We start from the raw sequence: 23,306 nt of genomic DNA, 5'->3' as shown, positions 1-23,306 counted from the left end.
ATCCCCCCTGATGTCATTATTGTAATCTGGGAGAATTCCTGTCTACGAAATGGAAAAACAAAGCAGACTTTGCTCTTCAGGCTTTCCGGTCACTGACCTCTCCGGGTTAATAAAACAACAGGCAGAATGAATTTTAATATTAGGAGCGGACTGCCAAAACAAAGACTGTGTTTTCATTTTATTAATATAACATTTCTTTAAACAGAAAACGTCTTTGTAACGCTGAAAACTGGGGCAATCCCAGTTTTTCCAGGCAGACAGACAGACAGACAGACCTTTCTCTGGAGGCCTGGGTTCAAATTCGGGGGAGGGGTGGGGGGAGGGTAGTAGCACAGCTAGACAGACAGCAGGCTATTTAATTCACAAGGCTCTCATGCTTGTCCACCTCTAGAGACCCGGGTTCCAATTCTGGTGCTCGGGCCCCAATATTTGTTGTAAGTAAAGAATATCAAAAACATAAGTTTTCTCTGTGTTTATAACAAGTCATTATTATTGTGTTCTAAAAAAAAACCTCTGTACAAACAAGAACACTTTGTGTAGTCTTCAAATGTGTTTTAAATTTATTCTGAAGTCTGCAAGGGATTCAGACACACACCATGGCAAGTTGATTGATTCGATTAACGCAACATCATTCAGAAAATTACAGTGTCAATTTCTTTGGCTGACATTTATTATATTAAAAAAAAATAATAATAATTTAAAATCGTTAACATTTAAATATAATATATATAATACTTTCTGATATGAGGGTTAAACAGATAGATTTCTTCACCTCCAAATGTCATTTCAGCTGAATTACGAACCTTATTATCCACCCATTAACGTTGTGTAGTGATTACAAATCAATAATTAACTAACCAGCGGACTATTAAATATCCCTAAACAGTAAAGAAAAAACACAGAACCCTACAATATCATTGCACAATAGATGCATGCCTGACGATTGGGAAAAGCAATTCACTTGGGTTCATACAGTGAATCCCCATGTGCCTGTGTCTGAGCATAAGCGCCCCCTGGTGGTCAATCGGTGTAAACGCAGGTGTTTATGAAAACGACTTACTGTACAGCAGTCTGGTAATCTGTGACAGTAACACTGATACGACCACATTACAGTCCTGCACACAACTCCATGGGCTGATCTCATGTATTTTGCTTGTGTGATTGTTCAGTAAGCGTACTTTACAATAGCCTGGGCTGAAGTGAATGTCTGGTTGAATGACAGTGAATGACTGGTGCCTATAGCAGCCCTAACCAAAGCCTGTTTGAAGTGTGCAACTAACAAACACAATAGTACCAGTGGATGTGATTGGTCACTTAACACCTGCAGTAGTACGTGTGAAACTGTGTGGTTTGCTGATGATTCAGACCCACAGTGTTAAAGTGAGTAATATCCTCCCAAAACAGTAACCAGTTTAAATCATTCTACAAACTAGAAAAAAACTTTAAAAACACCAGCCTACGTCGTGTTATTGAAGCGATGCAATAGTCTTAGAAGATAACAGTACTTTGTACCCTCACAAACGGTTTATGAGAAAACAAAGAGAAATGATAAAACTGGTGCTCTGCTCCAGAAGCTTTTGAAATCTAGCGGACAGACTGAACTGCCTCTGTGAGTTTGGTGACTTTGTATTTTGCTGTATTAAAATCGATTTGCCCAGCACGGCCGTCCAGGGTTAAAGAATGTAAGAGAAACAGTAAAAGTTTACATACAGCAGTCGTTTTGACTTCAAAAAACTTAACTTTTAAAATCTCTCTACAAATTAGAAATACCTTGGATTCTACATTATATAAACACCCGTGCCCACTGAAGGAGGGTAATATAATAGTACAAACAAGGGTTACAAAATAATTCTATCTGCTTAATAACTTTCTTGCAGGTTTATCAGATGTAACACACTATATATGCAATACGAATTACTCATGATTGAAAGCATCATAAGAGAAGTACAAACTCCTCAGACTTTAAAAGTACCATTTTAAATGTACTCTGAACCCCATTTCGTAGGTCGCTTACCATCAATTCTGAGGTAAACTTGAAAAAGTCAAGCAGGCCATCATTTCAGCTAATGCCTTAAATCAGATTTAATCCTACAATGAACCGAGTCAAGATTACTAGCGATTCGGCTGATGCCTTCAATGAGTGTGAAACGAGGAAACCGAGTCACGTAGACCTTTTACCTCGGCTTTGAAAGCAACGCAGAATGACAACAGGGATGCAATTCCAAGCTTCTATTTGACACAAAAGTTCATTTATAAAAACGGACTGAGCCGGAGCGTTTCGTATTGCAGCAAACACGTCTGCGTGCAAGAGGGCTATCAGGCGGGCCAGCCAGCTTGGAAATGGTCATTTCCCCATCCTAGCGGTGTACTGCAGTAAATCCAACGTGTGTGGCGGACCACACTTTCAAAAGGGTGTGGCGTCGACGAGTTCCCAGCAGGGGGCAGCACGCCAGCAGCTGGTTTGATGGAAAACTTCAAATACAGTAAAATCTTCAGGAGGGATTGGAAAGTGCAAGACTTGACTCGGTCTTTCCAGCTCGTCTGAACCCAGGTCTAGATGAGCCGCTCCCCTGGAGGGAGTTTCAGGGTGTTGGGTTGCACACGGGTCCCAGCCTGCTCCTCGCTGCTGGGCCGGTACGTTCCCTCGGTCTGTCGTTTCTCTCGGATCTTCAGAAAGATGACCAGGCCGATGATGCCTGCGATGACTAGGCAGCTCAGGGTCACAATGGGAGCCACAATGGCTGCGATGTTAACAGGCTGTGTGGAGATGGAAAGGGAACGAATGAATTACAGACGATGGGTCACACTGGATGTGTTTCTGATGAGCTTATTACTGGAAATATTATACTGAATGTGGAGCTTCCCCATGGGCTTGTAAGATTGGGCCAAACTCCTGGTCTTGCATTTTGAAGTGGTTAGCAAAATAATTCAATAAATCTTTCTTCTTTTTCAAGGGAACACACGTAACCCTACAGAGCTGGCCAAAAGTTTAGCATCACCTTACAGAATTAACTAGTTTTGCTTCTGCTGAATAATGTGATGTTAACATATTGAATTGCACACCGCTCTGTAGTTTTCCATATACTTAATGAAAAACTGACAAATAAAAAAGTGACATTTCAAAATCTAACATGAAATACTGTACTAAGTAGTATTTCAGCAGTATAATCCATTCATACATTCAATTATCACAGTCGGATTTCTGAAGGACTCTGCTGGTTTCTTTAATGCAAACATCCAGCCTACGGAATATCGTGGAAATGTCTTTTTTTATTCAATAGGATACAGGTGAAAAAAATATATATAAATAGATACAGATCCATTTGTTATTTAGCGCTCACCAAAAGAGAAAGAATATTAGTGACTGCTGCTTCCTAATACCTGGGACCTCTGCTTGAACCTACAACATCTGGAGCAGTGTATTTTAATAACTTGCACTCGCCAAGCGTTCAGGGTATCGAATCAGGACCTCCATATGAAACCAGTTTGACACCCCTGCTTCAATGTGTCAGACTGCGAAGCATCAAAGAACACGTCCTTACCTGAGGAGGACTGCTTGCAGTGGGGGTCGTCACGTTGGCAGCATCCCTTTCCAGAACCGCGGAGGCTGTATTTGCTAGAATAAAAACAGAGCAAGGTATAACTGTGTGTGCTGCTGTCGCTGTGGTGCACGGGCTTATCAAGTCGAAGATTACAGGGTGAAGCTGCTTGACTATTTCATGTATTTCAGTGCTTTGAATATTAAACATCAAGGGTCCTTGGGGGTGAATTTGTGCCAAATCCCAGATCCTGTACCTTTTCTCTGATAGAGAAATAGTACATTAATAGATCTTCTTAAAATCCTATTAAATATCACATTCTATCTTCATCACATAGAAATACATGCCCAGTTTACTGTCCGATAACATGCGGTGTAGTATTTGTTTTTTTTAACAGTTCTCCTAGAAGGGATTCTCATTTTTATAAGGGATCCGCGTCAAATGTGCGACATGACTGTGCAGCTAACTAATTGTGCTTCATAAAGTCGAATGAAACCTGCTGAATAACGTTACGTTAATATACTGAATGACAAAGCGCTTTGTAGTTTTCCACAGGCTTAATGAGAAACTGTAAAAAACAGAGAAATGCGACAATGAAATCTAACATGAAATTCTGCTGTGCTGCTGTTAGGGTTTCCGGTAGACTTTTTCAATCTAATTTTGTAGTTTCTTTGATTACATGATGTTAAATAAAAGATCTAAAACTATGTTTATATAGTTGGTTATTTTTGTCTCAATTCTAAAATTCTCAGTGATGCTACACTTTTGGCTGTAGCTGTACAGCAATTAAAAACCAGCCCGTGACAGATGACCTACCCTCACTAACGTCTCTTCCACACCACTGCAGAAAGATGAAAAACACGCCAAGAAGGTTTTTAGACTGTAGCATCTTCTTTAAAAAAAAAAAAAATGTTGAATGTTTTTAAAATTTTTAAAAAAAGCCACAATTCCTGGCGGTTTCAGTTAAAATCAATTAAAAAGTTCTCAGCATGTCCCAGTGTTGACTTAGCTGTATGCCTCCAGTATGCAATCCACAACCAGGAGGGTTGGAAAGCTTAGAGGAAAAAACAGGAATAGAGGAATCTTCCTCGGGTGTGCAAAGCAGCAGCCGTCTGGTTTTCAAATCTTCAAAAAGAACCCAATCCCTGATCTTGCACTTTGATTGAAGTCCAGTGTTCCTATAAGAAGAAACCAATCAATTAGAAACTCATTTGAAATCAATAGCTTGCAATAGATTTAGCTGGGTATGTGTCTCTGAACTATTTAAAAGGCATCGCCAAACGAATCCTATTGTACAATCATTTAAATAAACTTATTACATTCAAATGATATACAGGTATGTCCAAAAGTTTTGCATCGCCCTACAGAATTAACTAATTTTGCTTTAGAAAAAGTCGAACGAAACCTGATGAATAATGCTACCTTAACATATTGAATTATACAGCTTTGTAGTTTTCCCCATATACTTAATGAAAAACTGTCAAATTGAAAAGTGTGACATTTGAAAATCTAATACTGTACTACTATTATGGCTTCCTACCCTCCTTCTGGCAGACTTTGGGGCTATCGTTTGGAAGTTTATTTGATTACATGATGTGAAATAAAAAGATCTAAATTATGTTCGTAGTTGTTTTTTTAAAAAAATGTCTTGATCCTAAAATTCTAGGCGATGCAAAACCTTAGCCTTTAAAAACATTGTTACAATATCCACAAAAAAAACTAGAAAAACCAAACTTTTAAATCTATTGCATTTCCTCTCCTCTTCTTCATATTCTCTGCTTCTTTATTTGACTTTAAACAAAGATTGTTTCAGTGCGACACAGCAGATTCAAAATGCCTGTTCTTTCCAGTAGCGAATCGCTTGTGTGGGTCAGATTCAATCCTTCAAACTGCAACCCAGATGCATCAGGTGTGCTGTGGGGTTCGAAAACTTGCTTGTGACTCATTCACATTGTCTTTGTACAGAACACGACAGAACAGGAACCGCTCCCATTGCTTCAGTTTATTAAAATCACCAGACATGTTGAAACAGATTCGACCCCAAAAACATAGCCAGCTTTGACACGCTACAGGATTAACCAAGACTTCTCTCCCAGGATATGTCTATGGCACTTAAACACAATGAATTGCAAGCAGTGCTTTTGTTTGATCTGAGATGAACACACATCCCATGAGATAACCCCTTGTAGTCAGCTAGTCTACTTCCCAGGCAAGGGGGAACAGGTATCCGACTGGACAGCCTGGACTGAAAGGGACTATGGGATTGAAGTGGGTCCTGGAAATGCCCATAGTGCAGTGTTTGTTGGAAGGTGCACAATGCTGTGTGTTTGGGTGTCTGGGATGTCATTGTGCTGTGAATCTGTTCAGTATATTTCTCTCTGGGAGAATTGAGAATTTAACAATATTACGGGTTTGGCTTTCTCTTTTGAATTTAACCCCAAGTACCTAATTAATTTCTCTTTGGGAGAAAAAAAACCCCCTGAAAACACAAACTGTGTTTGTTTTTAAATTTGATCTCGTGCATTTAGACTTAACTTTTGCAGTTGACAAAATTAGACTACGTTATAACAATATTGATATATATGTGTGTGTGTGTGTGTGTGTGTGTGTGAACATAATTTAGGTATAGTATTTATTTAACATCATGTAAATCAAAGAAACTACAAATGATATCGCAAAAGTTTACTGGAAGCCATTACAGTAGTACAGTATTTCATGTCAGATTTTGAAATGTCACATTTTTCCATTTGTCAGTTTTTTGTCATGTACACATAAAACTACAAAGCGATGTGTAATTCAATATGTTAACGTAACACACTGGATTACATTATAGGGTGATGCTAAACTTTTGGCCATATGCTGTAGTTAGAGAAAAGACAGAAAAACAAGCAGATGCCAGTTAAAAATGCTCCAATACATCACGATGTAGCCTGTCCTGAAATGAGGACAGTGGCACTGAAAGGGTTAGCGTGTGTGGTGTTTTTACAGAAAGGCCACATACAGACAGAACAGCAATTTAATGTAACTACATGATGTTTGGATCTCAAAGGATAATATATGGCTAATTAAAACCACAACAGCGTTTCTCTGACAATGATAAACTCCACACACAGGGATGCTTAAAAACGCTTTTATGTTTACGCTGCAACAGGACGCAGCCCTACGCAGTTTCCAAACTGTACAGTCAATCTTGGCGGAACCTGACAGGCAATGCCAGCTAAGAGCAAATTTCTTTGCGATTTCACACGCAGTTCTTAAGATAAAGGGGCGTCAATTAGGTGTGGCGTACACAAAACCGCACACACAAACATGAAACGGTTACATAGGAGGGGTGTGGTTCACTAGATAGTGCAGCAGTGTGGAGTATTGGTTAGGGCTCTGGACTCTTGACCGGAGGGTCGTGGGTTCAATCCCAGGTGGGGGACACTGCTGCTGTACCCTTGAGCAAGGTACTTTACCTAGATTGCTCCAGTAAAAACCCAACTGTATAAATGGGTAATTGTATGTAAAAATAATGTGATATCTTCTAACAATTGTAAGTCGCCCTGGATAAGGGCGTCAGCTAAGAAATAAATAATAATAATAATAATAATAATAATAATAGTGCTTGCAATACCCCGAAAACGACACCCCCCCCCCCAAAAAAAAAAAAACAAAAAAAAAAAACAAAGCTACTGCGATTTACAGTCCAACACTCAGCAAAACTTCTCTAATCAATGTCCCGTTTCAGAGCAACCGAATCACTGATACTGAAGACAATGGCAGGGTGAAAACGCAGGCGTGACCTGAGACACGTATAGGTTTGTTTAAATAGATTTGAAAACACGCTTAATTAAAATATAAACCGCATCTTTAGTCTTGACACACGATAAGAATTAAAACTAATTTATAATAGTGTTGACAATTGTTTGAAGTTTTTTTTTTTAAACACACGCACATTCATTTCAGAATATCTAAATAATCCGCTTCCCATCAAATCATATTTTCTATTGATCGCCCATTAAATCCATATTGTTTCTAAAAAAATAATTAAAAAAATGAATTAGGCCTTATTTTGCAAACATAGTGCATTTTATTAATTAGGAATTAAAGACAAAATGTTGTGAATACATTTTCGCACTGAAATTATTTTTCTCCTTTTGCCACAGTTTTCCTCGAACGATGAATATATTATCGATAAAAAAAAACGTTGCATTTTTTTAAATCGGATAACGCGCCTGTACAGCAATTTAATTCACAAACCATAAACTGGTAATACCTTTACAAAATAAACAATACAAAATACCAGAAACGAATATGAAACAGCTGATATATCAGCTTCTCCAGTCTTTTTTAAATGTTGTATTATTGCATTTAGAACATTATTCAGCAATTTGCTCGGTCACATCCCAGTTTCACCCGAAACCTGGCTCAAAGTCAACTCGACTCTGAAACTCGGCTAAAACGACTGCAGGAACTTGTTAAATAAGGCTACAATTTTCAAGACAAAAAAAAATACCCTTCTCAAGATTTGGTGTAATGTACCTGTTCGGAAAGGTTAAATCCTCTTTGCTGCGGAATTCCTCCCCAGCCAGGTCGCTTCCGCCTCACCTGGACCGAAACTGGCTTGAAACACAATCGTTCTGTATTGTCTAAACAGGTTGTGTGTGTGTGTTTTTTTTTAATTATTATTATTTAGTGCGGTATTATTTTACTTATTTTGCTTTTGTAAGGTGTTTTTAAATCCCAGGTCTTCTTTAAAGTCTTTCTTTCGCTTGCAAGTACTTTTTTTTCGCTTTTCCTTATTTCCCGATCACGTGTCCGCCAGTCTCACATTACCATACCTGAGAGCCGAACCTGTTCTTTGGCGAGAGTCTCTCCTTCTGCGCATGCACTCGGCCGACTGTCGACAGGTATTTCAAAACGGGACAGCATATTATTAAGCACTTTGCAGTATTTGCTTTGTTTAAAAAAAAAAACATTTTAGACTAAATTCAGACCACGGTTTTGTGTGGGCTTTCAACAAAATACGAGACAGCTTTACTATTTAAGGGTAATGACAAACAGCTTATTACACGTGTTTGTGTTTTAACTAAAAGGCATCGCTTTGCATTCTCCCTGTAAAGGTGTATTTGGTTTTAAATGTGCCGTGTTTACGTGTCTTGTTGCCTGGGACGCTGAAAAACACCCGCCCCACCCCCATCAACAGGTGCACTGACGTCACTTTTCCTCAATTTCTCACACTGCGCACGGACCGCCGTTTTTCACACGTATTTCACAGTGATATGCGTGTATGTGTGCAACAAAAATAAAATCTTGGAACATTTTCAAAATGGGCAAATGATTGATAGTCTAATTTAACTGATGACTTTAATAGGCCACACATGCAATTCATTTAAAACAGTAAAGAGAAAAGGAACACAGAGCCACACATGGTAAAATGCAGGAGAGTTTGTTTTAGAAGTTAAGACGCCTGATTAAAGCACAGAGTGATCTAACATTTTCACACACGAGCGCCTATTGTTTCTACGTCACTGATTGCACAGGAGTGTATATAAAACATTTAAATGACAAGCCATGAGATGTTCTAATACATTTTCACGCGCCGGTATTAATTGCGCATTCCCTGTGCATGCACAGGCAGACCCTGTGGATTTTAAATGGGGTTCAGTTTCTACATATAAACACCACATCACCATTCTTCTCGGCTCTGCAATAGTTCAAACCTGGGTCAGCACAGTGATCGGTCTAATCTTTCAAAGAGTAAACAGTGTCCCAATGGTTATCTCCTGGGTTTGTTTGAATTTGATCGCTATACTAACAATGCATACTGGCCAAAAACCAATGCTTTTACCCTGAAAAACATAGCTTACTGAACATCAGCTACTGTTGTTTACCACAGTGGGTACTGTAATCTACATTAATGATTTAGATTCTGGTATAGTAAGCAAACTTGTTAAATTTGCAGACGACACAAACATAGGAGGAGTGGCAAACACCGTTTGCAGCGGCAAAGGTCATTCAGAATGATCTAGACAGCATTCACACATGGCAAATTACATTTAATAAAGAAAAGTGTAAGGTACTGCACGCAGGCAATAAAAATGTGCATTATAAATATCATATGGGAGATACTGAAATTGAAGAAGGAATCTATGAAAAAGACCTAGGAGTTTATGTTGACTCAGAAATGTCTTCATCTAGACAATGTGGGGAAGCTATAAAAAAGGCCAACAAGATGCTCTGATATATTGTGAGAAGTGTTGAATTTAAATCAAGGGAAGTAATGTTAAAACTTTACAATGCATTAGTAAGACCTCACCTAGAATATTGTGTTCAGTTCTGGTCACCTCGTTACAAAAAGGATATTGCTGCTCTAGAAAGAGTGTGAAGAAGAGCCACCAGAATTATCCCGGGTTTAAAAGGCATGTCGTATGAGGACAGGCTCAAAGAATTGAATCTATTCAGTCTTGAACAAAGAAGACTACGCGGTGATCTGATTCAAACATTCAAAATCCTAAAAGGTATAGACAATGTCGACCCAGGGGACTTTTTTGACCTAAAAAAAGAAACAAGGACCAGGGGTCACAAATGGAGATTAGATAAAGGGGCATTCAGAACAGAAAATAGGAGGCACTTTTTTACACCGAGAATTGTGAGGGTCTGGAACCAACTCCCCAGTAATGTTGTTGAAGCTGACACCTTGGGATCCTTCAAGAAGCTGCTTGATGAGATTCTGGGATCAATAAGCTACTAACAACCAAACGAGCAAGATGGGCTGAATGGCCTCCTCTCGTTTGTAAACTTTCCTATGTTTACGTGTTCTTATATCACAGAGGCTGGGGATGACTTTGCTAGAGGTAAGAGCCTAGGTTGGCTTTCTGTCAGGCAGACAAAAAGAAAAGAATAAAAAAGATTTCAGGCCCACTGGTGACTTCACGTTTCATTTGTAGTTTTGAGAATGTTTTGATCTTGCAATCTAAGCCCTGCAGAGTCAAAGGTTAAAATAGACCACCTGTTGCTTGGCAACGCTGTTCAGTGAGCTATACAGAGACGAGAGGGTCATTGTTTCAACCCAAAACGATGTCATTAATACTGATGGTAACGCTGCCTGCTCCCCCAAAAAATGGTTCTACAATTGCGAATGTTGGAGTTTGAGAGTGTCCTTTTACAACAGCGCAGTGCAGGGTACAGCCGCAGCACAACTGGGAACTTGAGTCTGATGCAAAAACAGAAATCGCCACCAGGGGTCAATGTTTATCCCAAAGTTTACTCTTATCTTTACACTTCTAATGAACTCCGCAAAAACTGTTTCAATAAGAGGAGCTGACATGATCAGGAGTCAAGTCAGCATAAAACGCAATGTTAATACACCAGTAGCCCTGCTTTGCTGCACTGTAAACACGCACGTTGCCGCGTCACACTACGTGCTGCACGCTCCTCCTGTACTTTGCTGGAACATGTCAATTTGTTTTACAGAAACGTTCTAACTTGTAACCCAACTCATTCTTCTGTGATATTAAGCGAGGCTGAGCCAGCCGCAGCCCTGACGCGTACATGTGAGTGATGTTATGCGGGTTCTCATCAGGAGCTTGCGTCATCTCATCCTATTCTGGCCAGGGCACCGGTGGAGAAGTGGAGGAGAAACGGATCACTCCCATTCTGCAATATGGCTCCCTCTGGTGGTGCATTTAAGAAAGACCACTCCGACATTATGAAGGTCCAAGTTTTAAAATAAAAAATAAAAAATCTGTGGTGTATCGTGACATAGCCTACCGCAACGGAGCGATCTGTTTGGCTGTGAAGGTTGTGATGCTGTATAATTTACCATGCATCCTTTTGCTTAGCTAATGACACCTGGAGCGTTTCCTATTCTGTACTGTTCTGAACAGGCTGTTTGTACGCGCCATGTCCTTCATCCTGCTCGCTGTGATGTTGATTTCAAGCCGCGGCGCGGGTGGATGTTGCTGACGGCTTTCCAAAGAGAGAGAGAGGGGGTAGTTTACTGATAGCGCTTGTTTATTTGAGCTCTTCCCGGTATCTTAGATTAATGAAAGCCTTCTGATAGTCTGTGGTGGAGTTTAGACCCATGTGAATTCCTGGCACCTCGTTTGCTTATCGCTGGAGTTACAGTTTAGCGCGCACCGAGTCGCTACTGAGAAATGTCTTTCTCTTTGCTGCTCCAGATACTCCCCAGTCTACCGATGTGCGCTCCAAACCTATCCGCTTGCTGCATTGCGTGATTTCAATCCGCTGCTTACTCAAATGGTATTTTTCTATCTCATAAACCCTTTGAAATGCTGGCTTGAGATTTTCAGTTTACTGGAAACTCCTCAAGATGTAGGGGTACCTATAGGTTAAAAACATGAAACTGCTTTTGTGGGTGTCATGTGTCTCACTGCATGACCACAGTCTCTCAGATACCCTTTGAGGGAGAGTCTTCCTATTTGCTGGGTTCTATAAACCCGTTATGCTGAGTTTACTGTCCACTAAAATGCTTCACTGTTTAACCCGCGGTATGTGTGATGTTTTCTTCACATACATAAGAACATAAGAACATAAGAAAGTTTACAAACGAGAGGAGGCCATTCAGCCCATCTTGCTTGTTTGGTTGTCAGTAGCTTATTGATCCCAGAATCTCATCAAGCAGCTTCTTGAAGGATCCCAGGGTATCAGCTTCAACAACATTACTGGGGAGTTGGTTCCAGACCCTCACAATTCTCTGTGTAAAAAAGTGCCTCCTATTTTCTGTTCTGAATGCCCCTTTATCTAATCTCCATTTGTGACCCCTGGTCCTTGTTTCTTTTTTTAGGTTAAAAAAGTCCCCTGGGTCGACATTGTCTATACCTTTTAGGATTTTGAATGCTTCAATCAGATCGCCGCGTAGTCTTCTTTGTTCAAGACTGAATAGATTCAATTCTTTTAGCCTGTCTGCATACGACATGCCTTTTAAACCCGGGATAATTCTGGTGGCTCTTCTTTGCACTCTTTCTAGAGCAGCATTATCATTTTTGTAACGAGGTGACCATAACGGTACCACTTTTAAAAAAAATATTCTCTTGCTGAAGTTTCGTAACAGTAGCTTCTTACTGACAGTGTTATGGCAGGTGTTGCTGATATATATATATATATATATATATATATATATATATATATATATATATATATATATATATATATATTTACCTGTCTAATCTTTTAAACAGTAAACAGTGTCCCAATGGTTATCTCTGGGGTTTGTTTGAATTTTATCTCTATCCCAACCATGCATCCATGCCAAAACTCTTACTTTGGCTCAGAAAAAGTAGCTTACTGGAAATCAGAATTTTTTTATTTAAGTAACCCTTTCCTGGTAGAATGCTCCTGTTGTTTAGCCACATCGGGTATTGCGATATTTACAGAAGTTCTAGCAAATTAATTCATCTTATCTCTTAATGAACTTTCAATCGCGATGTAGGACTATCATGTGCAGGTTTGAATCCCACATCCACTACAGAGCGCCCAAGTGACCCGGATTTCACAGATTAGACCCTCAAACTGACATTAAAACCGACAGACCCGTCTGTCATCGTGCAACCCGCAAAATAAGATTGAAATGTAAGATGTTTGTTTGGGTGATGTATCAACATATGACTGTATTGCCCACTCCATTAATTGATGGGTTTTTCATTCAAGTTTGCAGGTTATATCATTTTAAATTAATCCACCTTGTTGTGTCGTTTTTATTTTATTGATTTGATATGTAGGTCAGGATTAATCATTTTCCAAAATGTTCTCGGGGAAGGGGGGTTTTGAAATGTCGCGTTATTCATTTGTTGTGTGCATTTTCCGTTAAGTTTATGGAAAACTACAAAGCGGTGTGCAACAGGATTCAGCAGGTTTCTCTCGACTTTATGAAGCAAAATGAATTCATTCTATAGGGTGATGCAACATTTTGGCCATAGCTGTATATTTTAACATCTAGAGAACCTCTCGTTTAACTAAAACTACACGAACAATTAAAAAAAAACCTCTTTGTTTGCTACAGCGTAATGATTGCGTGTGTTTTTAAGTTGAGGGGTGCATATCTGTTGTACACAATGTTGCTTTTTGCAACACCTGAACGGGTCAAACTGGAGGCGTTGCTTTGCTGTGCAAACGATTCTCAAGGTTATCAGTTTGCAAGCTGTGCTGCCAGTGTATAAAGAGCCTTCACTGTAAAGCAATGCGCTTCGGACTCTCAGCTCACCATCATGAGTGTGGCTACAGTCTGCGTGGCTCTCCTGGCGCTCTCCTTCCCAGCACTTTGTAATGGGAGCCCACTGTGAGTATTCCTGATATAATTATAGAACGCATTGCATGTTATCTGGTCCGGTATTTATACAGTCAAAACCTTTTAATATCAGCTCAAAGAGACTGGGCAGACAAGTTGATAAGTAAGTAAGTAAGTGGGTCGTTAATACAGTCAAATGTGTTTCTTATAGCGTCCTGAATTCATTTTTTCAGATTGTATTTTATTAACATAGCAAAGAACTCATAAAGGAGAGTTTTTAATTATTATTGAACAGTTTTATAAATAAGTAAGCAATGAAACAGCATTAATGAATGCTGCAATTTGATTTGATATTAAAGAGGTCGGGGTTTGATGTCGTTCTGCGCTAGCAGCACACAGGAATACCCCCTAGAAAGTGTCCTGAGGACATCAGATGATTCTTAATGGTTAGGTTTAGGGTTAGGTATTGGGTTTGAGGTTAGGTTTTAGGGCAGGGGTTGTTTAAGCTTAGGGTTGGGGTTGGGGTTGGGGTTGGGGTTGGGGTTGGGGTTGGGGTTGGGGACAGGATGGCTTGATTTTGTAGAGTTGCTGAAAGGTGGGCATGCTTGGCAAATGCCCTCGAATCATCTGATGCCCTCAGAACACTTTCTAGGGATATTTCTTTATGCTGCACAGCGTTATGGCTTCTGCATTACAGAAAGTCACCAGGATGTGTCTATGACAATGCTTACCTTTCATATCCCGTGCTGCTCTATGAACTAGTAAGAAGAAAGATGAAGGTTGCTTTTTGAAGTTTCAGTTGGCGCGCGGTCAAAAGTTGCATTTTATAAACGTGGAGGACTTTTGACCCACGTTGAGACAAGGCAAATATTTATGCATGGGAGCAAGTGGGCTTGTTTTGCAATACAAGCTGGCAGACCACAGTGGCACCAGATCAGAGACCTGTCCTAAAGTTGCGAGGTCACGTGATCGGAATGGAAGGAGGCGATCTGTTCCGTTCTGGAACTTCGGATTCTCCAGACGAGCTTGGATAGATTTATAGACAAAGTGGAACAACTCAACAGGGACGCGACATAGCGGCTGTACTGCAAACGCTACAGAAGAATGCTGTATAGTGAAACGAGGATGTTAAACGTGTACGTTTTCCTTACAGATACGTGATGACCGCGCCCAATGTGCTGCGGGTTGAAAGTGATGAAAACGTCGTCGTGGAAGCTCATGGTGCTGCAGGAATCATCGAGGTTGAAATTCTGGTGCAAGACTTTCCGGCTAAAAGACAGAACTTGTATTCAAGCAAGCCTAAGATTATTCTGAAAGGAGAGAATAGTTACCAGGTCACAACGCCTATCAAGGTGTGTGTTTAATCGCGTCATGAAACTTGTATTAAGCTTTCTGCCTGAGTCAGTTTTTCATTAAGTATATGGAAAACCACAAAGCAGTATGCAATTCAAAATATGAACGCAAAATCATTCAGCAGGTTTCGTTTGACTATATGAAGCAAAATGAGTTAATTCTACAGGGTGAGGCAAAACTTTTGGCTATAGCTGTTTCCAGTTATTTTAATTTTCTCTTTAACTATATTGTTATGACTCCTCACGTTAAGTCATAATTCAAATATACATAAATAAACACAGCTTGTCCAAGTGGGTACCGGACTACATCCCCCAGAATGCCTCGGGGTTGGAATTAGCCTGCAGGCAGGAATCCCTCATTCTATTACAGCCCCGAGGCATTCTGGGGGATGTAGTCCTATATCCACTTGGACTACACCTGTCCTCCCCCTCCAGTATTAAATCTGCTAATACAGTCTTACACATTGAAAAAAACACCAGCATTTGAATAACTGGAGCTAGAACCACAAAGAAACATCAAAAAAGAGGAAGGGAACATTAACAAACAAACAAACTCTGCTCTGTGTAGGTTCTGGTGGCAACGTGACACTGTAATAATCTGTAATAATCTGTAATAATCTGTAATAATCTGTAATAGAAACTCTCTTGTTTTTCCCCATCCAGATACCAGCAGATTCTTTTCAAAAGGAGTCCCGGACGAGTCAGTTTGTCTATCTGATAGCAAAATCGAATTTGTTCATCCTGGAGAAAGTCATTGTGGTGTCTTTCCACTCTGGATATGTCTTCGTGCAGACAGACAAGCCCATCTACACCCCAACAGACACAAGTAAGGCTGTTGTGTTTCTTTCGAAATCCACTGCCGTGTTTTCAACTGCTAATCTTGTCAAACCGTTTGAGCTGCAGTCTTCATATTTTGAATGTTATGGAAATTCCTGTGATAAAAAAAAAAGTTCGGTTTGACCTGGAACCTAATAATAGGGCTGGTCTTTTGTTGGTATATAGCTGTATTCTATGCTTCTCTCTGTAAATTTGCACAGTCGTTCTGTTTCTATTTAGCATAGTTTTTATTTAAATATGCTTAATCATACCTTATTGGTCTTTACAATGCTTAACCATGCTTTCACTGTGTTTTATTACACTTTGCTATGCTTTTAAATATGGGAGCCTTTTCCAGTAAGTCAGAATGAATCTTTTCAAAGCACATTGTTTGAGCCCCATTGTATTTTTCTTTCTCGTTCTCTCCAGTTCTCTACAGAGTCTTCGCTCTAACCCATCATTTGGATCCCACCAGCAACGCCATCTCTCTTGAGATTATGGTAAAGGGCTTTTCTTTACACAAGCTCACCCTTTTCTGTTAAAACCTCTGTCCGCCTTTTGTAACCCGTGCATTCCTTCCTAAACGTGCGGATTGCTTTGCAGAATCCGGACGGGATCATCATTAATAAGGAACAGATGAAACCGGTCACTGGGATCTCATCCAGCTCTTACAAGCTGCCAGAGGTTGTCAGGTACGTTTCAAAGATGCCCATTTTAGTATAGTGAGTTGAATGGCGAGGGAAACGCGGTTTGCTGTAACGCTGTTTGAATGCGGAGTTGTAGTTTATGATTCTCTGATCATCCCTTTCTTTTCTTTCTCTCTTTTTATAGTCCTGGTATTTGGAAGGTGGTTGCCAAGTATGAACACACACCCCAGGAAAATTTCACCTCCGAATTTGAAGTTAAGGAGTACGGTGAGGAGAGCTCTCTTGTTATTGGGGTTACAGAAAGGTCACGCTCAGGGTCGGGGGTGAATGCCTGTTTTGCGATTCCCTTTTTAAAAATCCATTCCCAATTCCTGTTCCCTGTTTCCATACCCACTATTGATTGCTCAAAATCGCAATGAGCAGCATTCTGTTAAAGCTTCTCGCAGCGGCAACACGTTATTAAAGTGAAGTCGAAGTTCGTTCGCCAATTAAATTGGTTTCAAATGAAGCAGCTGAGCGATCACAGCAATTACTGTGTCTCTCAAATATCAATTCCAAGTCCTTCAAGGGAATTGGAACTGGAATTGGAACTGGAATTGGAATTGATTCTAAAAAGGAATTGGAACTGGAATTGATTCTAAAAAGGAATTGGAATTGATTCTAAAAAGGAATTGGAATTGAAAAACAGGAATTGACTCCAGCCCTGCTCACCCTTTATTTAAAGTGGCACTTTTTTAAAAACTTTATCAACTGTAATCAAGCTAGCTTCTGAACACATCCAATGGTTATTTCTTATAAAGTAGCCTCTTCCCAAACTAATGAATAAATCTAACCTGCAGTGAGCTTCCATTCGCTGCTGTATGGTGTTCACTTCTGAAAGAGACACACGTTACAGTAACCATGCAAACTCATGTTTAAACGTGATGCACTAAATTAAAGAAATAAGCTATGGGGAGTGCTGGGATTACTTTGTCAATCTGATTTAACCCATTCAGTACCAAACAGAACACAAGCTGTATTTATTGATGCCATTTTGATACATTGCATTTCGACTGAACAAAATCAGAGTAAGTTATCGAAACAATGTAGTTTAAGAGAAAATGAAAATTGCAGGGAGATTAAAAAAAATGAAGAGAGCGGTGCTTAGGGGTCTGAATAGAATAACTGTGCTGCTTGTAACCTGTCTCCAATCTGGAATAACTGTGCTGCCTGTAACCTGTCTCCAATCTGGAATAACTGTGCTGCCTGTAATCTGTCTCCAATCTGGAATAACTGTGCTGCCTGTAATCTGTCTCCAATCTGGAATAACTGTGCTGCCTGTAATCTGTCTCCTATCTGGAATAACTGTGCTGCCTGTAATCTGTCTCCAATCTGGAATAACTGTGCTGCCTGTAATCTGTCTCCAATCTGGAATAACTGTGCTGCCTGTAATCTGTCTCCTATCTGGAATAACTGTGCTGCCTGTAATCTGTCTCCAATCTCCTGCAGTGCTGCCCAGCTTTGAAGTGAAGGTGGAGCCGATGCAGAAGTTCTTCTACATTGATGATAATGAGCTGACTGTCGAAATCACTGCCACGTTAGTGACCTTTTATTCTTCATAATAAGGGTACTTTAATATAGGGAGGCTTAGTTGTTATTGATGCATACTTCACCCCCTAGTCTCTGTAAGTCGTTGGGACTCTGTGTTCCAAGCAGGGTCGGGGGTCAAACCCTGTTTTTCAATTCCAGTTCCATTTCCAATTGCTTTTTTGTCATAAGAACTGTTGTGACTGTCCAACTGCTTTCATTGTGAAGCCAATTGAATTGCCTAGCAAACAGGGACTTCAATGTAAGTAACATGCTGCCACTCATTTTAACAGCACACTGCTGATTGCAATTTTGATCAATGGGGTGCTGGAATTGACTAAAAGGGAACAGGAATTGGAATTGGAATTGGAATTGAGAATTGGAATTGAGAATTGGAATTGAGAACTGGAATTGAGAATTGGAATTGAGAACTGGAATTGAGAATTGGAATTGAGAATTGACTTCAACCCTGGTCCCAATCCAGCTCCAGTTTCCCAATTTAATACTTTCGCTTAAAAACAAACCTGCAGTATCAGATTTTAAATCGTTACAACATGTAAAGAAGAATAAGAAGTGAATACTGGACCTCATTAGAAGTACCAAGTCTAGTTTTGATGCTGGAGTACAACATATATGTTTATAACTGCCCTTTTAAAATCGTCCCTCTCTTTCTCTTTAGTTACCTGTATGGGAAGAAGGTTTCAGGCAATGCTTATGTTATTTTTGGAGTGCTGGTCGACGATGAGAAGAAAAGCTTCTCCAGTTCCCTTCAGAGAATAGCGGTACGGGATTTGTTTCACAGACCCTTTTCACAAAAGAAAAGCACAGAGCTTCAAATGAGATTTTCAGAGTGTATTTCTGTGTCTTAATGGTTAACTATTCAGAGATAGCAGGGAGTTTAGTAAGTAAGGGCTCTGAGTGAGGAAGCACGGGCAACGCAATCCCCAGCCCTAGACTTGATGGAAATCATTTGCTGTTTGAACACGTCTGGAAGTCTGTGAAGGGGAGCGAGAACAGAAAAGCACCTCCGGAACGAGTGAGAAATAAGAAAGGAAAGAAAGAAGGAAGGAAGAAACTAGGAAAGGAAACAATTTAATAGAATTCCTTTTTTTTCAGATTAACGATGGCCGGGGATTGGCTGTTCTGAAAAGAGAAGACATTTTGAGCTCTTTCCCAGACATCGACAAACTTCTTCAAATGCCTATCTATGTCTCTGTAACTGTTTTAACACAAAGTGGTAGGTTTTGTTTACAAGAGAACTACCAAATTATATCTCAAAAGTCTACCGGAAGCCATAATAGTAGTACAGTAGTATTTCATGTTAGATTTTGAAATGGCACATTTTTCAATTTGCGTCATTAAGTGTATGAAAAACTACAAGGCGGTGTGCAATTCAATATGTTAACATTATTCAGCAGGTTTCATTGGACTTGAAGAAGCACAATGAGTTCATTCTACAGGGTGATGCAACATGTTTTGCTGTATATTAGTGTGCATTACATATATTATTATAATTTTTTTTATTATTGTGTCATTATTTTCTTAGCCAAACGGGTAACAGTAATTCTGAATGGATTTGTTCTGTCTTTCTCTTGCAGGAAGTGACATGGTGGAAGCTGAGAGGTCTGGGATCCAGATTGTGAAATCCCCTTACACGATTCTCTTCACAAAAACTTCCAAATATTATAAGCCTGGAATGCCTTTTGATGTGATGGTAAGACTTAGCAATACATCTAAACCCTAAACCCTAACCCTAACCCTAACCCTAAACCCTAACCCTAACCCTAAACCCAAACCCTAACCCTAACCCTAACCAATACTACTAAACCCTAACCCTAACCCTAAACCCTAACCCTAAACCCTACCAATACAACTAAACCCTAACCCTAACCCTAACCCTTAGCAATACAACTAAACCCTAACCCTAACCCTAACCCTTAGCAATACTACAAACGCATGATGAAGAGCGTGCTTGTGCAGCACAATGCTGTAAATAATTTGACTGTAGCTAACCTGAGCGAGCAAGTGTTTAAGATCTTAAATGGAATAGCTAGTTAACCCAAGACACTATATATATATATTCATTCAGTCATTGAGTGCACAATTGTGCCACATTCATTTTTCTATCTATTTATCTATCTTAGAATGCATATATGTTTTTTCAAAGTTCACACAAAACTGTTTCAATTAAAAATGAAAATAAAAAATCATGACCAAAGGAGATGATAGATAGATAGATAAGTAGATAGATAGATAGATAGATAAGTAGATAGATAGATAGATAGATAGATAGATAGATAGATAGATAGATAGATAGATAGATAGATAGATAGATAGATAGATAGATGTATGCAGGTTTTAAAGGAGGTATAACTGCTGTGTTCGAAAATGAAACGTTTTTTGGGGGATGTACACAAAAGGCTTAAACGAGTACAAAATCCTAATTTATTTATTGTGTAGATCTAGAAATGTTTTTTTGTGTTTTATGTATAATCAATACAATAAAAACAAGCAACACACTTACAGTTGTTCCAAACAAGAAACGTTTTTTTTTTGTTTGTTTTTTTGTAAAGACTTGTTGTTTGTTATCTCTTTAAGATCCCTTCATTGACTCTTCTGTTTATTTTTCTATTGAAAGGTGGTGGTGGTGAATCCGGACGGCTCCCCAGCCAGTAACATTGATGTTGTTGCAGATCCAGGGAATGTTGCTGGAAAAACCCAGAACCAAGGCACAGTGAAGCTCACCCTCAACACACAGGGGAGCGCTGTACATCTGCCCATAACTGTATGTACTGCAAGACGAGCAGTTTCATATTATTATTATTATTATTATTATTATTAATCAGTCATTTAGCAGGCGGTTTTATCCAAAGTGACTTACAGAGACTCGGGGGGTGAACTATGCATCAACAATTGCTGCTGCAGAGTCACTTCCAATAGGACCTCGTTTGAAAGCTGAATTGATGAAAATGTGGCTTTTTTTCAACAGGTGAAAACAAAAATGGAGGGTCTCCCAGCACACAGACAGGCACAGGAGCAGATGATCGCACTGCCATATATAACACAGTATGGATCAAACAACTACCTGCACATTGGAGTCCAGACATCAGTACTGGTACCCGGAGAGAATCTCCCCATCAATCTGAACATCCGCAATGATAATCCAGCAACGTCAGATCAGATTCAGTACTTTTCTTACCTGGTACGTTTGTGATAACACTAACAGATATGTTTAGTTGTTAACATACCAGAGAAAGGTGCTGTCTAATGCAACGTTACATTATTATAGCTCTGGCCAAAAGTTTTGCATCACCCTATAGAATCAATTCTGCTTCATCAGGTCGAATGAAACCTGCTGAATAATGTTACGTTATTCAGAAAAAAAACCCAGAGCAGTTGAAACCTTGGGAACAATCAATTAAAAAATATATATATATATATACAGGTAGTGGACAAAAAAATGGAAATACCAGGGTAAATGAGGGACACCAAGTATATTGAAAGCAAGGGCTTCCACACAGGTGTAGCTCATGTGATAATTAAGCAAATCCCAGCATGTTTAGGGTCATGTATAAGGCCTGGTTGCCTATAATTATGGCTAGCATGGCTACAAGAGGAGACCTCAGTGACTTTGAAAGAGGGGTGATTTTTGGGGCACGTTTGGCAGGCGCTTCAGTGACCAAGACAGCTCAACTTGCTGATGTTTCACGAGCAACAGTGTCTAAGGTGATGTCGGCATGGAACTCCGAGGGAAAGACATCATCAGCAAAGGGCAACAGTGGGCAGAAGCACATACTCCATGATCGTGATATCCGTGCATTAATTCAAAGTGCAAGGCAAAACAGGCGAGCAACTGCAGATCAATTGACCTCAAATTTCAACCTGGGGCGCGATCAGCCAGTTTCACCAAAAACGGTCGGACAAGAACTCCACAGAGCGGGATACCATAGTGGCCCAACGCCCTATTAAGTGACTTTACATTGGTGTTTCCATTTTTTTGTCCACTACCTGTATGTGAGATCACAATTAATAATCGGTTGAAGAAAGGGTGAGTAAATGCCATTGGTAACCAGGCGTTTTACCAATTCTGTAACGAGCAGGCGCCAGTGCTTAGAGACAGAACACAACGGTGAGGTTTGTAGGGTGTGTTAGAGATGCATCTAATTGATGAGGGATATAAAACATATACGCTTTATTCAATGTGTTTAATGTAAGCAGAAACAGGGGAAAGAATTGGTCCACATTAGCAAACTGTTATTTTGTTATCTGATAGCTGAAAACAAATGTAACCCCTGAAGGTAGACAAGGAATCGAGCGCTTCATAAAATTGAGAGCGACTCCAGTATCACGAGAAGGAAAACTGACAATCTGGAAATTCGTCAGGAAATTTGAAACCTGTGAACCTCATTGCAAAAAATAATAAAGTTAGCATCATTTGTATTTGTGGGGCAAAAAGGGGTTAAGAGCCTGATGTTTCGATTGTTCTGTCTTCCAGATTATAAACAAAGGCAAGCTTCTCAAGGCTGGGAGACAAATCCGTCAAGCAGGACAGACGCTGATCACCATCTCGCTGCCCATCGATAAACAAATGATACCCTCGTTCCGGTTCGTGGCCTATTATCATGTGACCAACCAGGGCAGACAGGAAGTGGTGGCTGACTCTGTGTGGGTGGACGTGAAGGATTCCTGCATGGGAACAGTAAGGATCCACGTGATACGTACAGGAGCAACGCTATGTATCAAGCGCCTTCTCGTGAACCAAGACGTCACAGATGAAACACATTCAATTCCATTCCGGTTCCAGAAACCCTGAAAGAACAAAAGTTACAAACGGAATGAACTCTTGTTAAATCTCTAGCAACCTCAATCAAGAACAAAGCTGCAAAGATAGAAACTGACAAGCAAGCTGTAGATCCTATGAGCCTTTATAATGCATTTTTTAAAACAGTTTTATTAGCTTTGTTCACATTGAAATACAGCTTATATAATAATATTTTGCACTTGTTGCCGGAGTAAATTTGTTTTAGTTTGAGGAACTTTGTCCATAATTATAAAACACTCAATAGTGGAATATTTTGAAATTGTAAAATTATAAAATTCAGTGGCACATGCTTTGATTGCATGCGTTTTGTCAGTGTCAGGTTTTTATACTGCT

General features: G+C 39.7%; 2 protein-coding genes across 4 annotated transcripts in view; one reads left to right on the top strand and one right to left on the bottom strand.

The window, feature by feature from the left end:
* Positions 1 to 531: 531 nt before the first annotated feature.
* On the bottom strand, positions 532 to 8,831 carry LOC117962340 (protein crumbs homolog 3-like). Of its 2 annotated transcripts, XM_059007287.1 has the most exons (5): positions 8,363 to 8,831; positions 8,064 to 8,144; positions 4,356 to 4,717; positions 3,543 to 3,616; positions 532 to 2,757 (listed from the first exon to the last, which is right to left on the bottom strand). In XM_059007287.1, exons 3-5 carry the CDS (start codon positions 4,426 to 4,428, stop codon positions 2,554 to 2,556), a joined length of 351 nt encoding a protein of 116 aa, XP_058863270.1. In that variant the 5' UTR covers positions 4,429 to 4,717; positions 8,064 to 8,144; positions 8,363 to 8,831; the 3' UTR covers positions 532 to 2,553. The 2 variants fall into 2 exon arrangements, with proteins under 2 accessions (XP_058863270.1, XP_034766481.2); XM_034910590.2 differs by lacking the exon at positions 8,064 to 8,144.
* Positions 8,832 to 13,687: 4,856 nt separating this feature from the next.
* Positions 13,688 to 23,306, top strand: part of LOC117409788 (complement C3) — a 30,376-nt gene continuing 20,757 nt past the window's right edge. For both annotated transcript variants that reach the window (XM_059006826.1, XM_059006825.1), the window contains exons 1-13: positions 13,688 to 13,821; positions 14,924 to 15,122; positions 15,786 to 15,948; positions 16,368 to 16,438; positions 16,542 to 16,630; positions 16,770 to 16,852; positions 18,074 to 18,161; positions 18,831 to 18,933; positions 19,268 to 19,388; positions 19,750 to 19,865; positions 20,790 to 20,936; positions 21,141 to 21,353; positions 22,647 to 22,850. In XM_059006826.1, the coding sequence (XP_058862809.1) occupies positions 13,751 to 13,821; positions 14,924 to 15,122; positions 15,786 to 15,948; positions 16,368 to 16,438; positions 16,542 to 16,630; positions 16,770 to 16,852; positions 18,074 to 18,161; positions 18,831 to 18,933; positions 19,268 to 19,388; positions 19,750 to 19,865; positions 20,790 to 20,936; positions 21,141 to 21,353; positions 22,647 to 22,850 (1,668 nt within the window). In that variant the 5' untranslated portion in view covers positions 13,688 to 13,750. The remainder of the gene's footprint in view (positions 13,822 to 14,923; positions 15,123 to 15,785; positions 15,949 to 16,367; positions 16,439 to 16,541; positions 16,631 to 16,769; positions 16,853 to 18,073; positions 18,162 to 18,830; positions 18,934 to 19,267; positions 19,389 to 19,749; positions 19,866 to 20,789; positions 20,937 to 21,140; positions 21,354 to 22,646; positions 22,851 to 23,306) is intronic.

Source organism: Acipenser ruthenus, chromosome 34, assembly GCF_902713425.1.
Source record: "Acipenser ruthenus chromosome 34, fAciRut3.2 maternal haplotype, whole genome shotgun sequence".
NCBI lineage: Eukaryota > Metazoa > Chordata > Actinopteri > Acipenseriformes > Acipenseridae > Acipenser > Acipenser ruthenus.
Note: the sequence above shows the minus strand (reverse complement) of the source record. Positions and strands in the feature narration are given on the sequence as shown.

Coding starts and splice junctions, on each gene's coding strand:
- LOC117962340 (XM_059007287.1), bottom strand. CDS start 4,428: ATGCTACAGTCTAAAAACCTTCTTGGCGTGTTTTTCATCTTTCTGCAG. Junction 3,617..4,355: donor TGGAAGAGACGTTAGTGAGG/GTAGGTCATCTG, acceptor TTTTTATTCTAG/CAAATACAGCCTCCGCGGTT. Junction 2,758..3,542: donor CTGCAAGCAGTCCTCCTCAG/GTAAGGACGTGT, acceptor ATCTCCACACAG/CCTGTTAACATCGCAGCCAT.